We start from the raw sequence: 16,144 nt of genomic DNA, 5'->3' as shown, positions 1-16,144 counted from the left end.
GGGGTGGGTGTCGGGGTCGTCGTCGAGGGTTGATGCAGCGGGGAGGGATGCGCGGTAGCAAAATTGGGGCTGGTCGCGTTGCAGCTCTGAGGCGCGTCGACCCGCGTTCCCACGCCCGGCGACTAGCACCGCTTTGGGGCACCGCCGCCGCCCTGCACCTCGACCTCGGCCCGCGTCGAGAGCTCGAGGTAGGCGGCATGCGACACCGACAGCAGCACCGCCATTCACTCCTCCACCCTCGCCGCCATGCCGCCCAAGAAGCCCGCCGGCAATGCTGTCCAGGCCGAAGTTGCCCTGCAGCAGTCGTTGAAGAATTGCCTGGTCAACCTCCCGTCCTCGCTCGTCTCCGTGCTCGTCAACGCCAACACCGTCGCCCAGAATGTCGTCGTCGAGCTCACGTACCGCCAGCCTCCCCCACCGGGTGCGTCGGACAACAGGAATGCCGCGCCCAAGTCGGTCTTCGTAGGATGGACGGGCATGCAGAGCAAGCGCCGCATCGCGCCTGTCGTCGGACGAGATGGTTTGAGAGGCAGCCCGGCAGTCAGCCAACAGGACCTGCCAGCAGTCGAGGTGGATGCCACCTTCGCCAGGCTGATCGGGCTCCAAGAGGGCCAGAAGGTGGGCATACTGCTGCATCTGGACCCTCCACAGGCGCATACCATCAACATCGAGCCATTGACCCCTGTTGATTGGGAGATGATAGAGCTGCACGCCCAGTTCTTGGAGTTGAACTTTCTCTCTCAGATACGCGCGCTCCCGAACCCCCAGGCCCAGTCGCCGCATCCTCTCACGCTCCACCTGTCTCCCACGACCACGGCGAACATCACCGTCACCTCCATCGCGCCCGCACCGCCCAACACCTCACTCTTCGTCAAGATCTCGCCCGACGCCGAGGTCATCGTTGCGCCCAAGACACGGCAGAAGGAAAGGAGCTCGACGCGCGAAAGCAGAAGTGTAGGCGCTGCATCGAGGAAGAGCGGAAAGAGCACGGCAAGCACAGTCCGGCGGCGCAGCGGTCGCGAGGATGCCGCGAGCAAAGGCGTCATCTTCCTGCGTGGAGTTGATCGCAGTGTCGCCCAAGAGTGGTTCGACGAGGAAGAGGACGCAGACGCCGAGGGCCTGAAGGTGTGGGTAGACAAGGACGTACTCCTTACCAAGGCTCTCAGAGGCGCCAACTGGGTCTCCGTGTCAATCATCAAGCCCGCCGGGCTACAGGAGCCCGTGGACATGTCCAAAGAGCAGGAGCAGGAGAAGCCCGCAACGCGCGTGGTCGCCAAGATCATAGCATGGGAGGACGCGCCGGATAGTCGACATGTGGCGCTTTCAACCGATCTCTGCAAAGTCCTGGGCTTCGAGAACTTTGTGGGCGGTCTCGTCCGGATCGAAGGTGCTCCAGCTCAAACGCCCAAGCCGCCGGCCATGAAACCGCAAGGTACGAAAGAATCAAGGGAACCTGTCGTCAAGTCTGTCAAGATCATCCCCTTTTCCACCATTGCATCACAGGTCAATGCGTCGTTGAAGTTTGGCGGTGAGTCCAAGCAGGACCAGGAAAATGCCATACAGAAGATCAAGACAACATACGGAAAAAAGAACGGACTCCTGGACGGACCACTTACAGACGGAATGATCCTGCCTCCGGTGAAGGACTCCGAGCTTGGTTGGCAAGGAGGCATTGTAAGGTTTGAGCCGCCATCATCGACAGCCGGAGTCTCATGGGTGCTCTTCCCGGAGAGGAAGCCACCACTCGAGCTAGGTCAAGAGGTGCCAACGCCAACAAGCTGGGCCAAGGGCTGGCAGCAAGGTGACCCGCTACCGCAGACGCCTGCGAACCTGGTCGGCATAGACCCTCTCATTCAGCAACTACGATCACACCTGACGCACAACTCTTCCGTCTTACTCACAGGTGGCCTTGGAGCAGGAAAGTCGCAATGCGCTCAACTGCTCGCCCATCAGCTGCGGACCGAGTATCTATTCAACACCATCTATTTTCCCTGCCGCAAACTTGTAACGGATGAGACGCGAGTCGCGACTATCAAGGAGACTCTGAACAGATTGTTCGCTTCTGCCTCATGGGGCGCAAGAGGCGGCGGGAATGCAGTAGTCATTCTTGACGACTTGGACAAGCTTTGCCCTGTAGAGACTGAACTTCAAGTTGGCAACGAGAACGGACGGAGCCGGCATGTTAGCGAGTGTCTGATCAACATCGTCAGGCAATACTGCTCCATGGACTCTGGTGTAGTCTTGCTAGCAACTGCGCAAGGTAAAGAGGCGCTGAACAACGTCATCGTTGGCGGACACATTGTCCGCGAGATTGTCAGTCTCAAAGCGCCCAACAAAGACGGTAGAAGGAAGGTCCTTGAGATGCTTGCTTTCAAGGACGCCAAAACAGAGCAGTCGAAGGAGCCCAATGGCCATGCTTTCCCGCCATCTCCATCTACTAGTCGACCTAGTACCGCTCACCGCAGTCACCCTAGCACTGATAGCATACCACAGCAACCCTCTGAGGATTGTGCCTTCACCATCGACACCTCCATTGACTTCCTCGACCTCGCTGGCCAGACAGACGGCTACATGCCTGGCGATCTTGTGCTACTTACATCGCGTGCCCGTAACGAGGCATTGATTCGTTCAGTTACATCAACCGCCCCTACTGTTTCTCTTACACGGGATGACTATACACAAGCCCTCTCCGGCTTCACGCCCGCTTCCCTGCGAAATGTCACTCTTCAATCCTCCACCACGAAATGGGATTCCATCGGCGGTCTTCATACAACACGACAGGTTCTTCTAGAGACCCTTCAATACCCTACAACCTACGCACCCATCTTCGCAAAATGCCCACTACGTCTCCGATCAGGTCTACTCCTGTACGGCTACCCAGGTTGCGGCAAGACTCTCCTCGCATCCGCCGTAGCAGGCGAGTGCGGCCTGAACTTCATCTCAGTCAAAGGACCGGAAATCCTCAACAAGTACATTGGTGCCTCTGAAAAGTCTGTCCGTGATCTCTTCGAACGCGCAGAAGCAGCGCGACCTTGCGTTCTGTTCTTCGATGAATTCGACAGTATTGCACCGAAACGTGGGCATGACTCAACGGGTGTAACAGACCGTGTCGTCAACCAACTTCTCACTCAGATGGACGGAGCGGAAGGTCTTTCAGGTGTCTATGTCTTAGCTGCTACGTCGCGACCCGATCTGATCGATCCTGCGCTCCTCCGTCCCGGTCGTCTCGACAAATCCCTTCTATGTGATATGCCAGACGTGGAAGAGCGCATTGACATCCTACGTGCCGTAACACGCAAACTGCACCTCGCACCCAGCCTCTTAGGCGATGGACAGGAAGGCGAGAATCTCCGCGAAATAGCAATGCGAACAGAAGGCTACTCCGGCGCTGACCTCCAAGCTGTGGTATACAACGCCCAACTGGAAGCCATCCACGACGTGCTCGGAGACGTCGACCCCTCGAAGATCGATCACAAGAAAGATGGAAGTAGCGGTAGCGGCAACGGTAAAGAGAAGGGTATCCCAGATTTCTCCTACTTCCGCTACGGCGACGACCCTTCATCCACATCTACCTCTGCCCTAGCCACTTCCGCCCAACTCACCGAGCGCGCCATGATTGCTCAGAAAATCGCGGCTCTACAAGCTCTACGCAAGAAGCAGAAGCAGCTCCAGCGTTCTGATGGCTTGTCGCAGCGAGAAGACGAGGACAGGGCGACTAAAGAACAAGAAGACGGGGGTGAGAGGAAGGATCCGCAGATCCAATGGAAGCACATTGAGTCGTCTCTTTCCAGCGGACGTAGCAGTATCTCGGCTCAAGAGCGGATGCGTCTCGAGAAGATTTATAGAGAGTTTGTTGATGGGCGAGATGGAGATTTGCCGAATGGCCAGGGTGGAACGGAGATTGGAGGGAGGAGCAGTCTCATGTAATCGGTGTATGCATAGTAGTGGTGTAGATCTTGGTCCAGCATAATAAAAGTTGTACCATAGTAGATTTGCGGAAAGTGTGTATATAGCATTCAGCAGCATATCCATTCATACACAAGCTCACGCATGCATCCCCTCTCAACTCGGTATACTCTGTCACTCCATTTCTTTATTTCGGAATAACGCCCTTGACATCCTCCGCAACCTTCTCAAGCTTCTGCTCCGCCTTTCCCACCATACCCATCGCCCCGTCCTTTGCTTGTTCCGCTTTTCCTGCCAAGCTGGCTTCCCGGCCGCCGAAATTCCAGTAGTTGAGGTAGCGGTACCCTTGGACGAGTTGCGAGGAGAAGTTGATGGCGTGGCATCCGAAGAGCAGGTAGTTGGCTGGTGTGACTGCCATGGCGTAGCGCATGAATGTGCCGGAGTAGAGGGTGAGGGCGCCGGTCATGCGGCCGGAGATGCTAGGGTGGGGTTAGCTGAATGTTATGAGGAGGTGTGTGGTGGAATCAGGTCGAGGATGTGTGGATAGGAAGAGGGCGGGTTGCGTCGCGTATTGTTCAAGTGGTTTGGCCATAGTAATGGTGGCAAGAGGAGGAGGCAGCACGTACATCTCAGGATCTTTGCTCATGTCCGCAATAGCCGCGATTGGGATACCAAAGTTACTCGCCGGGCCCCAGAAATCTATCTTTGCGTTAGCCCACTGCTCTCTCTTCTCTTCCCTTTCCCATCACTCCTCTGTCAAATCTCCAGATCTATCCTCCATCGCGCCCTTCTCCCAAGCTCTTGCAATGCGCAATCCCGCGAAGAGACGAACGAGGGAAACGTACGAGTCGAGCAAAAGTAATCCGTGTACTTGTTTGAGCGAATCTTCGCATTGAGGGCTTTGATCGCGGCGGCCATGTTGACTTATTTACCGGGAGGAAACCGAGGACCGAGTTGCGTGGGCGGCTTGACGTGGAAGCTCTCGTGGGTCGGTTTGTCGCAGTTTGCGAGTTGCGGACGCACGACGGACAGGTTGGGTGCCAAGCGATAATTGGGGGGCCGAACAACAGGGACCGGTGCGGGAACCGCAGACTGCCTTCCGACAACGGGAAAGACATCACGTGCACGGTGATGCTGGCCGGAAATACGAAGGAATAAATAGGATGGACTGTGTCACAAGCAGCTAGGTCGAGTAGAGCTGGCGAATTGCACGTTATTTCTTCTCCGGTGTCGTGTGGGATGGGGATGAAGCAATTGACATGGTCGCTCACTATGGCGAAGACTTTCAATATGGGCCCGTCAAACTTGGGTCATTAGAGCTAATCTCATGGTCAAATTGACGTGACTGATTCTTGTTCTGCATTTAACCTGGTGGTATGCTCGATGCCCCTCTAACTAAACTTCCGTACACTCTCGAACTTGGTATACTGCCCTTTTGGTGCTTTTTGCAATCACTACCACATCGCATCTTAGGGATACTTCTCCCTGACGATGTGTCGGACGTGTGTCTGGTCCTTTTCCTAGGTATCTCCTGAGACGTGCAATGTAGGCACGCGCCGTGTTCGATCGTCCAATGCCAAATCTTTCCAGTGATATCTTATCATGATCGTTCGTTGTCCTGCGTCTACCTGCCACCGAAGCCAGGCCCACCGCGACCAGGGAAACCGGGCGGTCCTCCGAAGCCTGGTGGTGCTCCGAATCCAGGTGGGCCACCAGCGGGAGGGAAACCGGCTATGGCTTGTTAGCAAACTTCCTCAAGTTATGATCCTGGGCAACGTACGTGGTCCACCAGGTCCGCCACGACCTGGGAAGCCAGGCGGGCCACCAAAGCCTCCAGGTGCGCCTGGGAAGCCACCTCCGAAACCAGGACCAGGACCCCCAACACCAGGAGCTGGGCCAGTAAGACCGACTGGGAGACCACGTCCAGCAGGACGCGCAACACCAGGTCCCGCAGCCAGCGCAGCAGCAGTAGTTGATCCTCCAGCGTTCCCGAGTCGCGCGGCAGGGTCGGCAGGCGGTGGTCCGTCGACAGATAATGAGATTACGTGCGCGCCACGAATAATAGTAAGTCCAATTGCGCGTCGCTCTTCAGTCTCGGTGACCTGCTGGGTTGCGCCGGGCGCGGCCTTGCCCCTTCTTCGTGTGCGTCGGAACTCTTCTGTGTCGGCGAGAACGAGGTTCATGTGCTGCGGAGATGGAGTTAGCAGAGTAGGCAGAGAAAGGGTACGCGACACTGACCTTGTCGAATGCGAGCATCTGCCCGACCATTTGTCTACCATCTTGGAGTGTAACTTTCATGCGGTAGTTGATCTGAACTTGTAAGTTGCATGCGACTATGAGCGGATTCTGGAGCGCTTACTAGATTTTGCTATATCACCAGACGTCAGTCAGTTTCTATGCGCGTCTTCTCTCAGGTCAAAGACTCGAGCTGCTGGGCGGATTTACTTACCATCTTTCCCTGTCGGTTTGCGGCGCCAGACATGATTGGTATTGCGCGTCCAAGGACGACTTGAAATGCAGGGAAGGGTATGTAAGAGTTCTGAGAAAGTATCCCCTTGGTGTTGGCGGTAGGCGGGGCGTATGGAGCTGCTGGCTGTTCGCGATAGAAGTTGCAGTTCGGAGCTCTGGCAGCCTGGCACGTGCGCCGCGGCTTGGCTCGCTTAAGCCACCTCCGCTCAAAAATGCCTTGAGAATTGCGACTCCAACACCAGCGACACGACAGCCCACCCAACGACTACTAACCTCCGCAGTCATCACCATGGTACGCACCGATCCTCGACCGCCAGTTGCTCTGCGCAAACTAACAGCCATGACAGTCCGACTCCAAGGCCTCCAACCCCATGCGGGAGCTCCGCATCCAGAAGCTCGTCCTCAACATCTCCGTCGGCGAGTCTGGTGATCGTCTCACTCGTGCCGCCAAGGTGCTCGAGCAGCTGTCCGGTCAAACCCCCGTCTACTCCAAGGCCCGCTACACCGTCCGCACTTTCGGTATCCGAAGGAACGAAAAGATCGCTGTCCACGTCACCGTCCGTGGCCCCAAGGCCGAGGAGATCCTCGAGCGTGGTCTCAAGGTCAAGGAGTACGAGCTCCGCAAGCGCAACTTCTCAGAGTCTGGCAACTTCGGTTTCGGTATCAGCGAGCACATCGACTTGGGTATCAAGTACGACCCCAGCATCGGGTATGTGGAATCTGGATCCTGAGCGAGGGGGACATTGGCTGACTCGAGCAGTATCTACGGTATGGACTTCTACGTCTGCATGACCCGCCCCGGTGAGCGCGTCGCCAAGCGCAGGCGGTGCCAGAGCAAGATCGGCTCCTCCCACAAGGTCAACCAACAGGAGACTGTCAAGTGGTACAAGAACCGATTCGAGGGTATCGTCCGATAAACGTATCGTCGGTTTGGGGGAAAGGAACGAAGTGAAGATTTTGCACGATCACCAGCATTTTCGGTCTCGGGGGGTTCGGTCCTACGGAGTCCTGGAATGTATCTTACAAAAGAGCAAGCATTGAACTTGCGGCCTATCAATGGAGCGACCTCGTCTCTAACGAGCGGGTCTACGATCACAAACACAATGGAGGCTTCACTTGGGTGAATGTTCCGCATAACCATTGTATGATCATCTCTGCTCGATGTCGTCGCATGTGATGTGTCTGTTCTGTTGTTGCACTGACATGACAGGATCGACTAGTACCCCAAGATACTCGAATGTCACCACACTTGATCTACATGCCTGTGCGGGACAAGTGTGAATGACTGTAAGGTTGAGACGTCTAGACGCACATCTCACGTAATGCAGATTTGAGGACGACTAACTACGCGATCCAAACCTGTCGTCATACTTGCTTATCTTCGCGTGGTTATACAGTAGGTGCGGTACGGAATCGCCTCCACCAAGCACGTGGCGAACATCTAGTCGTCGCCCAAGCCTGCAAGTGGCGCGCACACAAGGGCTTTGACTTGAACATTCAACGCCATCTCATGAATACCTTGTTGTTGTACATCTGAATTTCTTTGATATACACGGACCGTTCATTCAGGAACATGCATATAGCTCCCAAGAGGACATTAGACTGAAAAGTCAAAATAACACAAGCACCTCCCTATATATCAGCCATAATACTCCCGTCTACATCAATGACCACCCTCATTTCTCCCGTCAGTCCACTTCATCTCACGCTCAGCCACTGGATTAGGCAATTACCAGTTTATGCGCTGTGCCTGCGGCAAAGCAGGCCGGGCGGCTGCGTGCGCCCCGTAGACCTCTCCTGCGGCCGTGGGTCACGGTGGAGTGGTTTGGCGAGACGCTCGGGTTGTGTGCGTGGCGTAGTCGCTGACGTTAACTGTGAGGCGTGGTTTTGCAGTGTTTGGGGTTGAATGACAGAGTGGTTCGATGGTCATGCGCTGTGTGCGTCGCGTCGGCAGCGATTTCCCACGAAAGAATTTGCCGAGTGTTGCAGATGACCGCAGCAGTGTGGACACAACATTTATCAATATAACGTAAGCATTCGGAAATGCATGTTCTGAAAGGTAAGATCTTTGTATTTCATCTGGCATTCTCAAAGATCACAATGGATCTGACTCTGCTCCATTCTGCTGCAGCAACTCCCCATCCCTCATGTCATATACAACGAGAGGCGTAGTAAGGAGGCGTTCTTACTTCAAAGGTATCTTAAAAACATTCCCAATCCCAGAACACCAATTAGCGATAGACGGAGAGACAGACAAAGGAAAAAACAAAGCCCGGCCGAAGCCTCGCTTCAAAGGGGTGGAAGAATGTACATTTCCTGATATCGTTGTGCGAAAACCATGCAACCAGATTCCAGATTGATTGAGAAGAGAAAGGTGAGGTGACGATGCGCGCTAAATCCACAGTACAACCCACGTTCAAGCAGCAAACTCAACGGCTTTATCGCTGACCCGTCACTGAAGAGCCAAAGTCAAAGCCTGTGGGTTGTTGCTGTTGTGGGGGTGGGTATGAGGGCGATGCTAGCGGTGTGTAAGCACCGGGGATGGGAACAGCAGCGTACTGCTGTTCACCCGGCGCAGCAGCAACATGCTCGTTCCTCCTTTCTTGGAAGCCTGGAGATGGCAGTGGTGGGGATACGGTGCCTGTCCGTGTGGGTGCAGAGTCGAAGCCATCTTGCTCGATCTTGGGTGTGGCACCAGTGACCTTGATAGGCGGTGCCTGGAGGGTGAATGGTTGGGGCTGAGCAATCTCGCGAGCGTAGGCGTATTGGACCTTGTCGCTCTCGCCAGCCTCAGCGGCAGAGTGCGGGTCAACGTACATTGGGTGACCTGGAGGTGGGCGCCAGCCGCCGGAGCGGGGAGACATGGGACCAAAGCCAGGGGTGTTGGGTGCGGATTGCGAGCGAAGCTGGGCGAGGTAGAGATCGGAACGGGCACGGTCGCGCATGGCCATGGACTTGCGGAGCTTGCGCTTAGACCAGAAGCGGTAGAAGACGATGCCGTAGATGGCAATGACTAGAACTTCGATTACGACTTCGATGATGCAGCAAACGAGAGCCCAGTTCTGATGAAGCGTTAGTATTCATTCTCCGTTGCCGCCATGAAGAGTGTGCTTACCTGAAGACGGCAGACAAGGCCGTAGGCGATATCGTCCTCGAAGAGATGTCGTCGCTTGTTGTCAACGCAGGACCAACCCCACATATCTTTGTTGTTGTTCTGCGCTTTGCTTTGGTTGAATACGGCTGCACCGACACCCCACATGACGATGCTGAAGATGAAGAATCCAACAGCAAAGACAGTGTAGTATGCCGCAACCTTTTCAGCTCGATGGTGACCTCCTCTCCAGTAGGCGATGATGACAAAGATAGACATGACGAGGGAGACGCAGGCGATGGACAGCAGAAGAATCTGAGGCCAGACCTTGGTGTTGTCGGCCCATGGTGGAAGGTTGTTCCTTGGTGCGAGGTTCTTTGTGGCGTTGAAGATGGCAAAGGCACTGGCGACCATGGCAAGGACGATGAGCGAGCAGGCAAAGTTGATGCCCCGTAGGAAGATCTTTGCTAGTCGAACGCGAACCTTGATTTTCTATGCATTATTAGTAACTGCGGGTGGCTCGAAGACTGCCTGAAGACTTACCAAATCCTTTGCTTGCTCCTTGTCGGTCATGGCTTCCCGCTTCTCAAGCTGATGCTCTTCCCGGAAGGTAGGGCTCATGATTGACATTGCGCCGGCCGGCGTCCGGGGTGGAGCGCCAGGCGACTTCAATGCACTCTTGAGTGGGGTTTTGGGGGTTGGTGGAGGAAGGTACCTCCGATCGGTTTCCTCCATCTCGACGGATTGCATGTAGCCGAAGCCTGTGTCTGCGATCTGGGGTTGTGGCTTGTAGTGGTTGGTTGGGTACTCGATGGGCGACCGAGGAGGATCAACCGGCGAGTAGACTGATGTTGCTTCGGCGAAGCGTGCTGCGCGTGGAGTCCTGACGTCGAGGGAGTCTTTGGAGCTTCGTCGTTCAATCGTGATCTGGGTAATCTTCTTATCGTTGGCGGCCATTCTAAGAGAATCCAAGGTTCACTCGAGGAAGCTGGAGGCTTTCATGTAGTGGAGACGGGAGAGAGAGGTAGAAATGTAAGACAGGACGACGACGACCAAAATCCAGGCCAGCTTAGACCAGTCGCAAGAGGGTAAGAGAGACAAATGATAAAAGACGCACGACGTATTACAATAAGAGACCTGCTGGAGAAAAGACGAGGTCTAGCAATGGGCGAAGCGCTGGGCTTTTAGGCTCAGGGCGCTTCGAGGAGGGAAGGGTCGAGGATTGGATAGTGGGGAGCACGGATGGTAGCAGGTGGAGAAGGTTGCGATGGGAAAGCGGGCGGGTACTTACAACGTTCTAAATGTATGGCGCCTAGAGGAAGGCTGCTGGGAGTACTGCAGGTGGGCGTCTGATAGGCTGGGTGGGGAGACGAGCTGGATGCCAATGGCGCGCAGAGCGAGGAGGGGAGTGGTGGCCCAGAAATAGACGCCCGGATGAAGTCGATAGACGATTTGCAAACGACGCGCATCCAGACCTGGACACTGCAGCGCGAAGAGCGTGGTTTAAGGGCAAATCTGACAGGGTGCTTATGCCGTCAGTCAGCGTGGCAATGGCAGTTTTCCTCGCAGGGCCGTTGGATGGGTCAGTTGTGCGTGTCTGCTCTTGCGCCTCCAGACGTTGTGAGGGCCGTCCGAGGTATAGGTAAAACGAGGAACAAAGCCATGCCCACGCCTCGTGCCCTCGGGAGCGAACTCTGTCCAGCGAGCTGGCGTCGCGGTCGGCAGGGCATTAAGTGGCTGACGTCCAATGAATGCAAGACGTTTGACGCCTGCAAAACGCGACATGGTGGTTGTCGCCGGTGAGTGGTTGGAGGGCGCAGGGCCTGTGCATCACGCAGAGTGGGCGCTAGGGCGGATTAAGCGTGCGGGAAGCGCGCAGCAAACTCAGACGACCAATGGCGGCGGGAAGGAGCCTCCAAGACGAGAGGGAAGGCGCCGCCCCGCTCTGATAGCGGCCCACCTCTCGTCGAGTCCAAGGGCGACATCGAGTCCTGACAAGACAAGCAGCACGACACCACGGCACCTGCGTGTCTCCGATCCGCCTTCAACGACCCGAATAAAGGATCCGCACGCCCGCTCGCTCTTCATCAGCAGCCCATCTGGATCAATCCAAGAAGCCTTGGCTGTAAGCAGCTATCAATGCCGCTGTCGTGATGTGAGCGCTGCTGCATTGTGCGCCCAGGGTCTGCTGCACGACCAGGCACAACGCATGCTAATTCCCCTCGGATCGACTCACTAGCCTCCGACCATGATATTTACCTGGATATCGTCGGCCCTCTAGCTGCCTTGAGGTAGTTTTGTTTCGTTTCTTGCTGCACGGTTATTTTCGTCCATGGCTGCATCGTGGGGTAGTACGAGACCATGGCAATGATGCGCCAGGCTGCTAATAGGGAAACATCCTTCTTAGCAGTGGCGCGTTCGCATCTCTCATGAGGCCACGTTGGTCTTGGTCAGTGGGCCGTCGCGTGAGTTGACGGGAGGATGGACACTGCCATGAGTTGCGCCTGTTCCCGCCCGTGCCTCATCACCTACGCCCCAGGGCCCGTCCCACTATGCAGACGATGCTGATGAAGTTCGCAGTTATCGGTCTCGGCTCACTCGTAGTCAAGACACCAACGCCCTTCCATGAACATCACGAGTACAAACCCGGGCTAAAGCTCTGCAATCTTCGCAATCGACACAGCCCAAAACTTGTCCCATCTCCAGTCGCTTCATCGTGTTCCTCGTCCCAGCCTGCATGCGCCTGCATTTGCCACTCCTCCTCCATCATGCTAAATCTTACCAGCCTCCCATCTTCACCACCCTAATAATACCCCATCTCATGCATATCCTCGTTCCCATGCCCATAATTTACTACACTGGGACCATCCGTTCTCCGCCGGATGCACGGCGGATGATCAGCCGGGGCCAAAACGGTCAGGCAACCCGTTTCGAAACTATTTTACCCTCTTTTAGCCTTCCAAAAACTCTGGCAGCACTTGGCCTGTGCGAGCAACTCCATAATCCTCCGCCTCCAGCTCGGATAGACTGTGCAATGTCAGAATATCTCACTCTAGTAGTCAATACAGCCATCTGATACCGGCATCCTTCACATTTAGTTCTGCATGCAACTATTTAGAGACTGCAGCACGCCACGCCGTTCCACATCTGCCTAGGACTACGAGACTCAGTCCTAAGTAAGCTTCCCATGCTCCTTCATACTTTAGTCCATTTCCAAGCAGTGTGAACAGCTTCTGCGTCATACACGTGTATATCACTATCACTAGATATTTGCATAGGGCTTGAGTTGGTACAGACACGCCAACCTAGGAAAAAACTGAACAGCCTGAAGCCTACGTTAACGTTAGGTTACCTACTTTGTAAGGTTTTAGCTTAACGTAGCCTGCAGACCTGTTTAGTTTTTCTCTTGTATGAGGTGCAGAGGAGATGATGCAAGGCTATTGAATACACTACAGGGCCAGTGCCGTCATTACCGTTCAGGCATTGCTTCCGAAACTTCTCCGCTGCCGCGGTTGCCGTTCAAGCATTTCTTTAGAAGCTTCTCCACCACCCCGGGTTGCAAACAACGTCATCCTCCGGAGCCAAAGGCACGACCGCTGCTACCTTGGGGTCAACAGCCTGATCCCATCAACATCCTCCTCTCCGTTACTGAAGAGGCGACACATTGCTGGTATTCAAGTTCAGAGAGACAAATCTCGTATAATGGCATCTTGTACGTGTGCCTTCGCCGGTAACTGGTAGGGGATATCTGACAAGTGGCAAGTTTTGTATTCTACCAAAACAGGCAGCAAAAGCACATACCCGCTCCCAGACGGCCTCAACGCCGATGACATCCTCCAGATCCTGCACAATCATTCTGTGCTATCCCAGATATTCTGGCCACACTCATCTGCCACGGTCCGCATCCAGCCGAGTTCCATGTCAAACGTGTCCAATTTTCTCGTTGGACAGCATGGGTCGGAATACAAAGCGACCCTGTGTAGCCAGCCAGATGGGGTGGTGTGCACCGAAGAAATGCCGCTAGGACTCAAGGCTACAATCACTTATGCGGTAGTTGATCGCGATCGACTTGCCAAACAGCAGATCGCGCGTAGCGAAGAAAGCGAAGCAGGCTCGACTTCGAGCTTCGTCAATACGTCCAACTCGTCCACCACACCGCTGGATCACCAACACTACCTGCTCGAGGAGATAGCAGCAACTGCTTTCAAACCACTCGCTTCTTTCATCAGAATAGGGCAAAACAAGCTCATTCCCAAAACAGAGAATCTAGTGAAGGTGTTGGAGCATCTGGGTGGGCCGCAGAAGGATCTCATTGCTGCGTTGTCGGAGTTGAATGGCATCAGAACACATGTAGATGCCGATGTTTCGCTGGACAAGGCAAAGGATGCATAGCATGTAAAGTTTGTCGCTCTGTGGCCGCAAGTATACTTGGCAAGCGCAAAACGTACGAGGACGTACTTTACCAACGGCGGTCTCGACTTTGTTGACTGCTTCAGCGACTCGCAAGACATCTGTCTGCTCAACACTGATTCAGACTACCATCAGATAGACAGGGATGTGCAGTATTACTACCCTGGTCTAGAGAATACCTGGCGCGCCAAGGTTCAGATTTATGATCAGAGCGCTAGGACTACGATTGGGTCGGGGAGTATTGCGGCTTTTGGACAAGTGATCATGCGAGTAGTGTAGTGCCATGGCAGGTGTCCGAATGGTATTCCCGCGTCTCATCAATGTCAGGCTGCGTAATGGTCTTTCACGGGGATACGAGTTGAAGGGTTGCCTTGGTGTGAGAGGTGTAGATAATACAAGTGAAGGAGGAATGTATTATCATATGAATACAAGCGCGTCCTAACGCTTGCTCGAAAGCTATCCACAGTGAGATGATCAGAAGATGAATAAATAATAAATAGTACAATGGAAGCGTCATCCGGCCTTACACGAAAGAAGTGATGCGAAGAAGGGCCTCATTAGTCCTTCAAAGCCCTAAATTAAGGTCCAGATAACTTCTTATCTCTGCCTAACACCTTACCATAGAACAACGGCTCAGGATACAGGTCCTCTTCATCGTCGCTTGACGAGTTTTGTTCACTGACCTGATACCTATCCAGCCCATCGTCTACCCTACCCTGGCACGCAAAGCTAATGTCCGAAAATGTCTTCTTTCTCCCTGAGTGTACGCTGTCTAGAGTCTGCATAGCAGTTTGCTTCAACGACTTACCAGTCTTCAACGTTGGTCCTACGACCTTGTCGTGCCAGTGTGTCGAGTGAGCGTCGTCGCTCTCATCTACATTTGCTTTCCCTCGACCGTGGCGTTTGCTCTTAGCAGCACTGAGATGGAACGCAGGGAGATGAAAAGCTCGAGGTGAGGGTCGGCTAGTCTCTTTAGTCTTCTCATGGGCGTAAGACGGCTGGGAAAAGGGAACGTCAGTGCGGGTTACGGGAAGGGGAAGCTCAGCTATAGTTCCGCCAATTCCACCACGTTCTACAGTTACGTTGACTGTGGTATCTTGGATTGGATCTATTAGTGGGACAGGACGTGAGATCTTGGACTTCAAAGATTGAGGTGCTCTGGAGGGCGAATGTTTCCACCATGAGTTGGACTCTTCTTTCTCAGCGGGCTGCCGGAAATTTACGAATGGCACGTCTTTAGCTCTTCGTACCTTCGGTGCTGTGTCTATTCTTGAGAAGGGAGGGTGAGCGTTGCTCACATCAACTATTAATCCAACTGCTCTTTCAGCGGCTATCGGTGGTCCATAGATTGAGCTCGAGAAGCCAGAATCTCTCCGCGCATCTGGCCTATCGGGTATGTTTACTTTGTTACTGTTATCAGTATGAGACGTCCGCGGCCGCAGCGGTGGGAAGAGAACTCCATCAGGACTTGTTGGGGGTGGAAGAGGACAAGGCGGTCGCCTTTCGATCTTCACCTTCGCCATGGTTTCGGGAGGCTTGATATCAGAGGGCTCATTACAAGCTTTCCTATGGCCAAGTGTCTGCTGGTACGCTTCCCAAACCTTCTGTCCCTCACCCTTTGGGCCTGCAGTGTAGATGTTCTTAGCTGTGCGGTACCAATGAGTCGGACCAGAAATAGCTTGCTTGTGATCACGTTTTTGCTTCCGGTTTGTAGCTTGAACAGTATCAGATGGTTCATCCAAAATCTGGTTCTTCCGCATGCGCTTTATTCCTTGCTCAGGCCGTACTGTTGACGCTGAACAGCGAGGAAGGATGGCCGAGTCTGACATCTTCCAGGTCTGTTCAAGCTTCGAGAAGTCGAGAAGTCTTGGTGCTACTATAGGGCTTTCCTGGTATGATACCTTCGTATGTATTGCAGAAGGCTTTGAAGATAGTGATGGTGGTTTTATCTCGTATGTCATCGATGACGACACACGCGTCTCGGTGGGCCCGTCATTTGAGTCGCTGAGTAAACTGAACTTGTAATGGTTGGGCTGTGTTGGCCGCTGCTCAGTGTCACGGTTCTGTTTGACTACCGTCGAAGGGCCAGCTGTGACCCATTTCGTACCCCTCGTGTTTCGTCGCATGCGGTGTTCATTCTTGGTAAATGGGTTAATGACTGTTCGCGGGTTAGCCATGGCGAAATGAGCTTTGAATGTTTATGACCTCTCTTTCGGTGACTAACGGGAGGGCACGTCTAATTTTACGGTGTGGACGTAGTCGATAAGG

General features: G+C 54.3%; 6 protein-coding genes across 6 annotated transcripts; 2 read left to right on the top strand and 4 right to left on the bottom strand.

Moving 5' to 3' along the window:
• Positions 1-246: 246 nt before the first annotated feature.
• J4E87_007360 (uncharacterized protein) lies at positions 247-3,927 on the top strand (the record flags this gene model as incomplete). The annotated part of the gene is made up of 1 exon (XM_049378956.1): positions 247-3,927. The coding sequence occupies one exon, from the start codon at positions 247-249 to the stop codon at positions 3,925-3,927; it is 3,681 nt and encodes a 1,226-aa protein (XP_049231226.1).
• A 166-nt stretch (positions 3,928-4,093) lies between these two features.
• Positions 4,094-4,824, bottom strand: MPC1 (pyruvate transporter mpc1; the record flags this gene model as incomplete). The annotated part of the gene is made up of 3 exons (XM_049378955.1): positions 4,094-4,385; positions 4,533-4,605; positions 4,752-4,824. 3 exons carry the CDS (start codon positions 4,822-4,824, stop codon positions 4,094-4,096), a joined length of 438 nt encoding a protein of 145 aa, XP_049231225.1.
• A 706-nt stretch (positions 4,825-5,530) lies between these two features.
• Positions 5,531-6,388, bottom strand: J4E87_007358 (uncharacterized protein; the record flags this gene model as incomplete). The annotated part of the gene is made up of 4 exons (XM_049378954.1): positions 5,531-5,637; positions 5,687-6,092; positions 6,145-6,216; positions 6,356-6,388. The coding sequence occupies 4 exons, from the start codon at positions 6,386-6,388 to the stop codon at positions 5,531-5,533; spliced, it is 618 nt and encodes a 205-aa protein (XP_049231224.1).
• Positions 6,389-6,664: 276 nt separating this feature from the next.
• Positions 6,665-7,292, top strand: RPL11 (60S ribosomal protein L11; the record flags this gene model as incomplete). The annotated part of the gene is made up of 3 exons (XM_049378953.1): positions 6,665-6,667; positions 6,723-7,084; positions 7,136-7,292. The coding sequence occupies 3 exons, from the start codon at positions 6,665-6,667 to the stop codon at positions 7,290-7,292; spliced, it is 522 nt and encodes a 173-aa protein (XP_049231223.1).
• A 1,521-nt stretch (positions 7,293-8,813) lies between these two features.
• Positions 8,814-10,423, bottom strand: J4E87_007356 (uncharacterized protein; the record flags this gene model as incomplete). Its single annotated transcript, XM_049378952.1, has 3 exons — positions 8,814-9,437; positions 9,491-9,958; positions 10,010-10,423. 3 exons carry the CDS (start codon positions 10,421-10,423, stop codon positions 8,814-8,816), a joined length of 1,506 nt encoding a protein of 501 aa, XP_049231222.1.
• A 4,031-nt stretch (positions 10,424-14,454) lies between these two features.
• Positions 14,455-16,053, bottom strand: J4E87_007355 (uncharacterized protein; the record flags this gene model as incomplete). The annotated part of the gene is made up of 2 exons (XM_049378951.1): positions 14,455-15,752; positions 15,852-16,053. 2 exons carry the CDS (start codon positions 16,051-16,053, stop codon positions 14,455-14,457), a joined length of 1,500 nt encoding a protein of 499 aa, XP_049231221.1.
• Positions 16,054-16,144: the final 91 nt, after the last annotated feature.

Source organism: Alternaria ethzedia, assembly GCF_023757985.1.
Source record: "Alternaria ethzedia strain BMP 0044 chromosome Unknown scaffold_20, whole genome shotgun sequence".
Taxonomy (NCBI): Eukaryota; Fungi; Ascomycota; class Dothideomycetes; order Pleosporales; family Pleosporaceae; genus Alternaria; species Alternaria ethzedia.
This window is presented reverse-complemented; position numbering and strand designations above follow the sequence as displayed.